The sequence below is a fragment of the Hylobates moloch genome, unplaced genomic scaffold, assembly GCF_009828535.3.
Source record: "Hylobates moloch isolate HMO894 unplaced genomic scaffold, HMol_V3 SCAFFOLD_26, whole genome shotgun sequence".
NCBI classification, from domain to species: Eukaryota; Metazoa; Chordata; class Mammalia; order Primates; family Hylobatidae; genus Hylobates; species Hylobates moloch.
Window position 1 is genome coordinate 2,010,770 of NW_026652301.1, and position 12,620 is coordinate 2,023,389.

Consider the following 12,620-nt stretch of genomic DNA (forward strand, 5'->3'; position numbering starts at 1 on the left):
AATTTGAAGGATCACCACACAATATACTAATGGACTTTTCCTTATTTGAATTATTGTGCAGTCTGTAAAATCGGTATATCTGGGCAAGGATTAGTTTTTATCTTGTTTACCACAATACCTCTAACATAACACACAGGGCCAGGTATGTTGTAAATACTTCTTATGAAATTCATCTATTTCAGAATGGAATACATGTTCCTGCCTCACAAACTACGTACACTGCCCACAGTGTACCACAGTGTACCCTCAGGCCCCACCTCAGTATTTTCCAAATCTCAGTATGAGATTTCCTCTGCTTAAAACCTCCTCTCCTTTCATTCAATAAGCAATCCTCTACTAATATTTTAAGCCTACATTCAGTGTTGCTTCCTGGTTAAGTCTACCCAGTTCCTCTAGACAAATTAAGATGCTCCTTTTCTTAAGCTAGTACCATGCATTTTCATCTATATGTCTCTAATATCTAATACACTTCCTAATACATAGTAGACACACAATAAATATTTGTTTAATAATCAGAAAAATGATTAGTCTGTATCTGTTTGGGTAATCTGGGGATATAAACAAAATTTGGGCAGAACTAGTAATTTTAATAGGACAAATTTAGAACATTCCAGAGTACAGGGGCAGCTGGAGGGGCTAGCTATCAAAACTAACAAAATAAGTTTTCCTACTTTAGTACAGAATACAGTCAATTTTTCTAACCTTTCTCTTCTTTCCTAGGCAATCTGAGATATATACACCTTTTGGAAAAAAATGGTATTTGTTTCCTCTCTCTTTTCCCAGTCTTTTCAAATATCTTGGACATGTGATACAGAATTTGAGAATAAGGAAAGAGAAGAAAAAGAATAAAATGTAAGGGTTGATGTACACTGTAAACAGCACTGCACTGCTTAGAACCTAAGTAACCTGAGTTCTAGTATTAAATCTGCCACTTAATAGCCATATAACTTTAAGGAAATAATTTTATCTATCCAGACCTTAATAACTTAAGAGGGTTAAACTTTAACCTCTCTAGCCAGCTCTAGTATTCTAAGGATATTAGAAATATGTGACAACAGGTTAGAGTTTTATGCCCATAATCTTCTAGCTTTTCAATTCCTTTCTCTACAAAAGCAAGAGAATAATAAATATTTAAAAATAGAAAACTAAAGATAGAGTACTTAATTAAAATTGGAAATTCTTCAATGCTTATTCCTACTAGAATCTTTTATAACCCATAGAGATGTTAATTAGCTTACATACTAATGACTAATTCCCGTCTAATTTTTCTCTTTGAAAAAGCATTAGTGTGTATGTGGAATATGAATACATTTCTCTATAACATATATAACCAATCTGTATCTAGAAAGAAAGCTTAGCATAACAGAGAGTACTCCTGGGTTGAAATTAAAGAAATTGGTCTTCGAATCTCAGATCCGCCAAAGTCTAGCTCTGTATCTATGGAACACACAATGTCACCCAGTCTCTGCTTTATAATTTGTAAACTAAGGGAAATTGCTAATTTACAATTTGTTGAAAAGATCAAATGAAATCGTGTATATAAAGTGGCCAGCACAGTGCTTGACACATAGAATTAAATAAATGGTAGCTATTCCTATCATAAGTCTAACCTATCTAATGTCTAACTTTCCTTGGGCCAAGACCTTCACTTAATGTGGCAGTATCCACCTGTAAGGCTAGCATTGAAGGAACTTGTCCTGTCACCTTACATCACTTTTCAATGACAAAATGTCTAGGAGTTCTTTGCAAACAGGAAAGAGTCTAAAAGAAACCAAAGTTTAGATAATATAGTTTATTCTAGCACCCTAATATTTTTAAATTTTATATATATATACATACATATATAACTTATTTACTCCATCCTCATTATTTATGGAATGAATTATATATATAATTCATATAATTGTATATCGAGTAGTTGGTATTTTTATTATAAGTTAGATGCTATGGAAAATAGAAACCCGTATAAACATTACCTTTGTGCTCAAGGAGTCTTTCAAATTCAGGGGAGGTGAGATACGCACACATTTCTAATACAAAGCATTATGTGATAAATACCACAAAATTTCATAACTAAAGTACTAATAAATGTGAAAGAAAGAAAAAGCATTTTCTGTCAGGATTATCAGGGAAGAAATCACAAACGAAAAATATTTAATCTGGGTCTTAAAGTGTGGGTAGGAATTCAGCAGAGAGGTGGAAAGAGAATTCCAAAGAGAAGGACTCACATAAACAAAGGTATGGAAACATCAAAGAGCACTTCATAACCGAAAATATAACTATTTGCTTCAGCACAACATTCAGGTAAAGATATCCTGAAAAATAAGGAAATCTAAGGCTATATTTCAAGAAAAACGGATTTTATTTGTTAGATACTACAGACCCACTGAAAGCTTTGAAACAGTAGAACAGTAAGATTAAAATGGCACTCTAAGCCAGGCACAGTGGCTTGTGCTTATTATCCCAGCAGTTTGGGATTACAAGGCAGGAGGATCACTTGAGCCCAGGTGTTCAAGACCGGCTTGGGCAACATAGTGAGACTTTTAGGAAAATTAAAAAATTAAAAAAAAAAAAAAAGAAAGAAAAAGAAAAGCAAAAAGCACAGGAAGAATTAAAATGACTTGATGACCAATTAGAGGTGGAAAGGAAGTTTTGAATCCTCCTACCATGCCTCCCATTCAAAGACTTGGCTTTTAAATAAGTATCTTGTATAAAAAGAAGATAAAGTAAGGATCTAAGTTACTTTATATTTGCTTTATGTAAAGTTTCTTTCAAAGCATACAATGCTATAATTATGACCTAACTCCAAATGGTCTAATTATCCTTTTGTTTACCCAATGGCAAACTGAGAGAACAGTGTTAAACAATATGTCAGCTCAACCTCTCCCACAATTGAGGAAATGAAAAACCTGGTTAAACTCCTGCACAAAATCCAGAGGTTTCACTTTACTGATTTCTGATAGCAATAAACTTCCTGGTATTTACTTAGCTTAAGATCATAAAATTATATAGGTAGAAAAATATCATTAAATAGAACTACCTGAAAGACTGGTTTGAAATAGAAAATAAATATTCATCCAAAAACATTTATTGTTTTAAAAGATTTAAATAATCTAAATTAACAATAGCTAGATACTGATTATATGAAACTGGTTTCAGAGTATTAAAAATTAAATAACATTAAAAAAACTCTACATTATTAATTAGAACTATTTATGACAAAAAAATTTAGGGGAGATGAGATATCAAGACAACTATAACATAAGGCAATCCGTGATTAGTGCTACAAAAATTGTACAAAGCATTCAAAAGAAGCCAAAAACCAGGATTAACAGAAAATCAGGGAAAACAGTCTGAATAAGCCAAATAGAAATTAATAACCTGTAATTATATGCATTAAGTTTGACTTATGTTTTAAGGTATTTTTTTGTCCTTTAAAATTGTAAATGATTCTAATGCTTTCATTTGTTCTTCATAATTAATAATAAGCATTAAGTGTATATGACATACAACCTTCAATGGTAATCTCAATTTGTAATAAGTGTGATCCTGAAATAGTATGTTTATTGAAAAACACTAAAATTTGTGCATTTAATATATAATTTTTTACAAAAAATTCTACCTTTCCCTCGTCCATTGGATTATCACTTATATGGACCACAGGTCCTGGGTGAGATTTAGATGACCTGAAAAAGAAAAAGTTAGTAAGATTTTCTCTTCAATTAAAAATTTTAATATGGCTACATATTTTATTCCAATAAAAATAAATAGAAAATAAGTTATATTTATAAGGAAAGAAAGGATTTCAGCAAGTGATAAATAATAGGCACATAGTTCTTAATATGGATCAAAATAGGGATCAGGGAAGAAGTGGTGACTCATATAAATAAGCAAAATTCACAATTAAGTACACCTTCCGCATAGGAAAGAATCTTCAATTTAGTCAAAGATTTGAGCACAGGAAATCTACTGTCAAGGCAGAATTCTCAAAATTACTGTTTTTGAATAATGCAGCACCTATCTTATTTTACTCAATTCTAGCCTCCAATTTAGGCATCCCATTTAGTTTCAATAGAAATAGAAAAACATTCTATTAAAAAAAAAAGTAATGCCACTGTATCTGCTCAGAGAAAAAGAAGTTCTACAAATAAGAATATGGTTGAACTGATGCCTATAGAGTAAAAATAAGCATACCCCTAACTCAGAAACTCCCAAGTTTGACAGATCACTCCATTTCATGAGAGCCATCTGTGAAACTATACAGACACCTGCACTAGGCCTACCTACTAGATGTCATGATCAATTCAAAGAACAGACCATGAAAACCCATACCACCAAAGGACTGATATATGATAATAACATTCTTGCTACAGGAAGAAAAACCAGGATTAATACACTATTACAGCTATACTAACACATGACTTAAGAGATATGTCACAGAATTATCCTTATCTCAAAAAGAGGTAAATACCGTGGAATGCAACAATACAAGACTATTTGCTTAAAAACAAAAAGAAACATTCAAAAGGGTCTTGCCGATATCCTTAAACTTTGATTTTAGTGTCCCAGAAATCTAAGAAGAAACTTGTAGAAAGAGATAAGATACAAAAAATTTAAGACAGAGTGAAGAGTTAGCACTAAAGATCCTTAGGGCCCTATAGTTTAACCTAGTTTTTGTTACTAATATTAGTAAATGAAAACAATCATTATTTATCAAATTTATCAAAAATTAAGTAAAAATTTATCAAAATTCAGTAAAATCAAACAAAATTAATTTGATAATATATTAACTTTAGCAAACATTATATTTGATGATTATTAAAACACATCGAGTAGTAGTGTAAATCAGTGTTTTCCAAACACTGGTGGCAACTCATTTGTGGGTCATGACCATCATTTGAAAGAAAAATAATTAGAAGATAAAAGAACAGAAAAAATTAGAGTGATTTTCATTAGTAGGAATGACTGTTTCCTTAAACTAGTGTTACAGTGTACACAAATGTAAATATATACGTATGTAATGTGCATATATCTCTATATACATATGCATAATTTAAATTTACAAATTGCCACGTCAAAAGAATACTCATAAAAAACTAATCTGTACTTAATATTAAGAACATCTGTCACATATTTAATTCCATACAGATTTACTGATTGGCTGTGATGTAATGGTATTATTATACATAGAACTGATGCTTTCAGATACAAAATATTTGTTCAAACTCACAGTTCAATGGCTTTATTCCACATAATGACGTAGCCTGAGAGTGTGAAGGACTCCACATTGACAATATGTATATTACCTCGTTCAGTGCCCACATAGAGCCACTTACTCTGGAAAGGCAGATGGCAAAATGTAACCCTGCAAGAGAAAAATATACTCAAAAAAGAAATTTGAAAAATGGCAAATTTTACTGATTGCATTAGAGGGTTGATTATGATATATAATTCAGAAACAGCAAAACTGGTATATAATCATCAGATTTATCTACTCATTGTGACTAATATTTAATTATGCTAATTCAGCTTATACATCAAACATAAGGCCTTACAGCAAATAGATAGCATGGCATGACAGAAGATGAGTTTTGAAGTTAGAATGTGTTTCAAATCTGGCTGTCCTCCACTAACTGTGTAACCTTGAGCATACCACAAATTTACCCTTTAGGCCATAAGCTATGATTTTAACATCTACATCACCCCTCAGTACCACTGTGTTTCTCAGGCATTACTAAGCACACTAATCCATCTCAGTACCTGTGCTTACTACTCCTTCCAGGCAAAATGCACCTCCTTGATATTTTTCTTCTCTTCAAAGATCCAATTCAAATACCACTTGCATTTAAACTGATGTGATACTTTTGCATCTCTATCGGGCTTGCCTTATATGATTGTCAAGGTCCATCTTTCTCATTAACCTGTGGGCCTTTTGAAGGACTGAGATCCCCTGTACTCAGCCTTAGACAATGTTTCTGAAATATATTTGAACTATTTCTTCCTATGTTCTGATGATATGGCAGGCCTTCATTAACAAATTACAATAATTTACATGCATTTGCTAAAATTTATCATTCTGACAACTGCAGACAGCTTTCATATTGGCTCATTTAATTTCAAGGTAAAGAATGAATACCATCTTGTCCTGTTTTTTTCTCTTGTCCTTTTCATAGCACTTATTTTTAGTTTAAAAAAAAGATATCTTGTGAAAATCTATAATGCTTATTTTTTTTCCTACAGACCCTCCATTTTGTCTCTCAGAATAGACTTTACAATTTAAACAAATAGCACTTAAAATAACACAAATGATAATAATGACTGCCAGACTGTCAATACTAACATTAGGCACTCGGCAAAGCATACAGAGTATTTTATATTTCCATTAACACACAATTTTATTACAGAGATTTTCAAGACGAAAACACTTACCAAATAAATACACACGCAACTCACTCTCATTCTTTCTTAGAGGTAATGTTCAGTTAGATAATTACTTAAGCTTCATCTACTTGTAATTTCTGTTGAGTGTTTTATATGATAACGTTCTCTTTCTAAAGAATTTATGTAAGTTTAACCAAGTATAGACATGTCTACTGAATAAACAAAATCATTTGATAGTACTTTGTTACTCACAAGGCTCACTTTCTCAATATTAGCTACCATCCTAAGATTTTTTTCCTCAGTCAACTATAAAACTTACATGACTACGATATTTTAAGCATCACTATGTTTTCCAGAAGTGAGAAGAACAAAATATTTAGTATTTAATACATTAACAAGAAACTTAAACATTCACTTAACTAGTTTGGCACCAACACTTTAATAAGGTCTCTAGAATGACTCATATATTTTTAAAAAATATATATAAATAATGGGAGCATATTTGTACAAAGCACCACCAAACTTAAAAATTACTCTGCTCTATAACTACTGTCATCATTTAAGTAAACTGAGGAGAGAGAAAAGTTTAATGTTTGTTAAATCACAATGAACTCAACAATTTCTTAACTGGCAAATTGTCATGGCTCTGAACATGTAGGAACAGGAAGAGTGGAAAAACTAAACTTCTAGTTGCAACCAAACAAAATAATACCATGCCAGTGATATTAGAATCGTTACCTTATGGAGGGTTTAAATGATAAAATAATTAAAGAATATGAAAGATTTTATATAATAATAAATTAAAAAATATATTGACTACTTAAAAGGAGTAATGTGTTAGAGCACTTAAAATTATGAGTTATGGGCCGGGTGCGGTGGCTCACGCCTGTAATCCCAGCACTTTGGGAGGCCGAGGCAGGCGGATCATGAGGTCAGGAGATTGAGACCATCCTGGCTAACACGGTGAAACCCCGTCTGTACTAAAAAATACAAAGATTAGCCAGGTGAGATGGTGGGTGCCTGTAGTTCCAGCTACTCGGGAGGCTGAGGCAGGAGAATGGCGTGAACCTGGGAGGCGGAGCTTGCAGTGAGCCAAGATCCAGCCACTGCACTCCGGCCTGGGTGACAGAGCAAGACTCTGTCTCAAAAAAAAAAACAAAAAACTATGTGTTATGCGTGTGCATGTTTGTACACAGAGAGAGACAGACAAGACAGAAAGGTATTGTTATTCAATAATTTTAAGAAAGTAATCCACAAGAATTCTTTTCTTGAGGAAATGTTTGAGTCACATGCAATAGAAATCTAACATTTTTTAGTGAAAGTAGTCATGAAACAAATGGCACTGAACAGCTTTGGGACAAACAGATTTCAAACGTAGAAGATTTCAGATTACATTCCCCTCCCACACTGACTCTAGGATTGATCGTGTGGCTTGCATTGGCCAATGAATTATTAGCAGTTGTGCCACAGGCATAGTTTGAAAAGTCCCTGCAAGGAAGAGGGGCTTGGTCTCTTTTTCAATACTTTCAGAACCCAAGTGCCATGTGATGAAGCCCAGACTAGCCTGTTGGAGACCCTGGCCTGGCCCATGGCCAGAACCAACCACCAGACATACGAGTAAGGCAAGCTAGATCATCCGACCTAGTCGTGCAGCCAGATAACTACAGTTGTGTAAGTGACTTCAGGGCAGGGGAAGGCCACTCCTGCTGAGCCAACCCAGGTTGCCGCCCCAACAGAACTATGAGCCAACAAAATGGCTGTTATTTTAGCCTCTAAATTTGGGGATGTTCTCCTATGCAGAAATAGAAAATTGACCTATTACTAATAAAATAAACTCAACTAAAATAAAGCTAAAAAACATATAGGAAAACAAATTCTTATAGTTCTAGAGTTAAGAAGACCCCAGCAAAACTTTTCAGGAATGCAAACAGTATATATTTCATGAAGCTAAAATACTGCCTTGGATCAAAATCAACTCTTCACTTGTTTTTCTTAAAGATTAATTTTTAATTTTATGGTGATATAGATCATTGATGATAATAAATAACAATGACTTATATTTTTACGTACATCTTTTACTAATATCAAGCGACCAAGATAAGTTTTGTAGTGCTGGTGTCTATTAGTAAAACATAAAATTATACTGAAAATAGTAACATTTAATAATATATATAGTTGAAACCCACATGAGAAACTTTAAAACTTAGGAAACACTAATAAGCTTATTTATTTTAATATTATAAGAACAGCACATTAAATTGAGACTGAAAAGTTACCTTAAAATGGATAAGCTGAACCAAGAGAAAAGAAAAAGACTGAAATAATGTAACAGAAATACACAGATAATGAAGTTGAATCCCCTCAGTATGCCATTAAATACAACTTGTATTCTTGTGGCATACTGAGGGGATTCTTGTAGAATACAACTTGTATTCTAAATCCCTATACTGCACTTGACTTAAACGTATCTTACAAATAGTGTTACTGGGAACATGACAGTTCTGTATTTGCTTAAGGAATTTAAAATATGTATAAATGTTAAGTACTAGGGAGTAACACATACATCCTATTTGCTACAATATTCAGCTGTGACAGCAGCCTGTCAAATATTATGTAGTCAAGCACCAAATTTGGAAGATTTTATTATTACCAATTTTCTTTGACAGAATATGTACAGCTTCCTAAGTAATGTTGAAATTAACCATTAGATTAACCCAACATAATAGAAAATGTCATCTCATTTATATTCTCAGCAAATATCATAATATCTTACACCTAATGAGTATTCAGTGAGTCTTTATTAAATGAGCAAGTGAACTATACAAAATATGGGAACCTATTATAGTAATTAATAAAACAATCAGATATTCCCAGTGTACTCCTTCTCCATCCTTATGTCCTGAGCCTAATTTAAACCACTATCATTGATCGTCAAATCCATTCTAAACTGCCACAAGAGTTATCTTTTCGAAGCCAAGAAAGTTCACATTATCTACTTGAAAGACTCTAATAGCTTCCTCCCTTCTACCATAATGCTTCTTAAACCATATTTAGTGAAACCATATTTAGTGACATTTTGTGGTACCTATATCTGGAAAAAGCGGGTAGAGATACACAGTGTGCAGGATTTGGTCACTTGGTACTCAGTACCAAAGTGCTGGGATTGCAGGATTTGCACTTCCTCCCATATGTCCTTCTATACTGCAGATACTGGAAAACTAAAACATACTCCTCCTTTCAGCTATGGTTCTAGATGATATTACATTTCTACTAATTGGATGTGTTTGAAATGTGTAGGCAGAAGTGAGGCAGAGACCATCTTTCTGTTGCTCTCTCTGCTGACAAGGATGTTTACAGAGATCTGAACGGTAGAAGACACTTATGGAGCAGCAGCAGTGGGGACCAAACACAGTGTTCCAAGTCTGCTCATGAGCTTCATGTGGTGAGAGGTGGTAATCATAAAAGCAGCCCTGTTTCCTATTCCCTGAATTGAAGCTATGGCAATATGTTCTAAAACTCAGTAAGTCTGTACCCTTCCAAACATTTTTTTAAACAGCTAGGTTCTTGTGTTAAATCCTCTTATGTGTAAAATATCTGCAGTGGTTTCTGTTCCTGCATTGAAATACAGCAAGGAAATAATCTGCAATTTATATGATAGTCTATAGTCCAAAAAATACCTGCTTATAATGTATCTTAAGATGATGTTATTAGATTAATTATTTAAAGTTGAAAAAAGGTTGAGAATCTAACTTATAATTGTACAGAAGGCCTTTTCATGGCTGGGAACAGTGGCTCACATCTGTAATTCCAGCACTGTGGGAGGCCAAGGCTGGAGGATCACTTGAGCTTAGGAATTCAAGATGAGCCCGGGCAATATAGTGAGAAACTTGTCTGTACAAGAAATGTATGGCTTGGTTTGGAGATTCATGCTTGTAGTCCCAGCTACTCAGAAGGCTGAGGCAGGAGGATTGCTTGAGGTGGGAAATTGCTTGAGCAGTGAGCCATGACTGCACCACCCCTCCCTCCTTAAAAAAAAAAAAAAAAAAAAAAAAAAAAGGAAGAAAGTCTTTCATGAAGTAGACCTTTCTTGCTTTATTTGCTCTTGACTACCCACCCAGCAATGTTTCTTAAATAAGGGAGACTGCTTCATGACTTTGTGACTCTGAAAATAATGGAAAGTTCCTTTGCTCTTTGTCACCTAGGAATTTCCTAGTAATCCTGAAAATCTGTTCATATTGGCTCTTTTGTAACCTTTTACCTAAAATTCACAAAACAGGATGATGCATCTTTCTTCCAGTTACCCTTTAAAATTTCACATAGAAAATTTCATTACATTCATATTATGCTTTCCACTGCATTATAATCTTCCATTTTATCTCCCTTAGTCAATAACAACTTCCATGTCTCTCCACAATTTATCACAGTATTTGCAATGACCAGAAACAAACAGGAAATAGGAAAGAAGCAGATATTATTTGGTAATTTTCTTAATTGTACCTGGTACTCTCCTGCTATGAAATGAAAATTTTAAACATGCATTAATGAACACAGATTTTAAAAAACGTATTTAAAAAAATGTTTATAAAATACGTTTTTTGGGCCGAGCGCGGTGGCTCACGCCTGTAATCCCAGCACTTTGGGAGGCTGAGGCAGGCGGATCACGAGGTCAGGAGATCAAGACCATCTTGGCTAACACGGTGAAACCCTGTCTCTACTAAAAATACAAAAAAATTAGCTGGGCGTAGTGGCAGGCGCCTGTAGTCCCAGCTACTCGGGAGGCTGAGGCAGGAGAATGGTGTGAACCTGGGAGGTGGAGCTTGCAGTGAGCCGAGACAGCACCACTGCACTCCAGCCTGGGTGACAAAGCGAGATTTCGTCTCAAAAAAAAAAAAAAATATGTTTTTTGGAATATATTTTAAAAAACAGCAGTCAAGAGAAAGCAATTTATAAATCTCTTGCCAGGATTTATTTGTAGTCCCATATATCTTTTCTGAGAAACTGTCATAGCTACTTTATAAAAATATTGATATCTATGTCACCCAGAAGTATAATATTGTTTCACAATATAAGCTTTAGAGATCTTTATATGTTGTTTTAGATTTGTACTGATTTACTATATTCCTTATTAATTATATCTTAATTTTTATAAAATAATTTAAACTTTTAGAAAGATATCCAAATAAATCACAATATTAACATTTCTTGTGAAATGAGACCTTAGCATAACAATATTAATAACTATCAAAATAACTATCAACTTAATATCAGGTGAAACAGTGAATATCAAACAGGAAAATCGTATGTCTCAACTAAAGAAATAATTAATAACATATGAAAAAACTGTTTCCTGCTGTATAAGGGATTTCTTAAAGATGTGTTTGTAATTATCTTGGGGAATGTAAGATGCCAGGACATTTTTACATAACAAATGCTATGATAAACTGAAGTAACCTGGTATTCATCAGTGCACTGTTAAACTGTACTTTTCAATGAAAAAAATCTCACTTTCTTTTTTCACTTTCATATGAAATTATCCCTCTATTGTACTTTACTGGATAGGAGTATTCAAAATGCCTTACAGTCTATGGCTTATGTTTTATTATTTAAAGTTTCTCTCTCCACACACATACACATATAAACACATCACCCTATTTGTACATATATGTAAACTTACTATCTTAAATAATTTTTGTCTTATTTTACTGTTTGCCTCTCCCTCCCCCAAAATTTACTCTCTCCATAAGTTTTATTAACAACCTGGAACATACGTTTCCACATTTTCATTTTCATAAAAAACACAAATATGATGAGAAATTCTGAGTGGGAAGTAAGTTATTTTTAAAAAGGAAGATGCATAAATTTTTCTGAATCTTGTGATCCTCCAGCCTTGGACTCCCACAGTGCTGGGATTACAGGTGTGACCCATCGTTACGTTTTCTCTTGTTCTTGTTCTTATCCATCAGTACCTGGTAGGTGGGGTTCATCTTTTAACTGTCGTAAGTATACTGCACAAAACTTTCAAATTTTAATACAAAAACTGTATCTCCCTTACATAGCTTGTGCTTTGCATATATTGCTAAGCACTCCTTGCCAAGGTCTTACAGATACTCCTTACATCATTTTCTTCTATGTTTTAATTTCAGTTTTTCTGTAGATGATTCAGTTAAGTATTTAATTGGCTTGCAATTTATTTTAACTGTGAGGTAGAGGCCACTCTTCCCCATTTAGCTAAGAATTGT

The 12,620-nt window shown here is 33.5% G+C and overlaps 1 protein-coding gene across 2 annotated transcripts in view; it reads right to left on the reverse strand.

The window, feature by feature from the left end:
- LOC116463139 (syntaxin-binding protein 5) overlaps positions 1–12,620 on the reverse strand; it is a 185,724-nt gene that overhangs the window by 119,892 nt on the left and 53,212 nt on the right. For both annotated transcript variants that reach the window (XM_032146104.2, XM_032146103.2), the window contains exons 5-6: positions 5,231–5,365; positions 3,623–3,686 (exon numbers count right to left, since the gene is read on the reverse strand). In XM_032146104.2, coding sequence (XP_032001995.1) covers positions 3,623–3,686; positions 5,231–5,365 — 199 coding nt within the window. The remainder of the gene's footprint in view (positions 1–3,622; positions 3,687–5,230; positions 5,366–12,620) is intronic.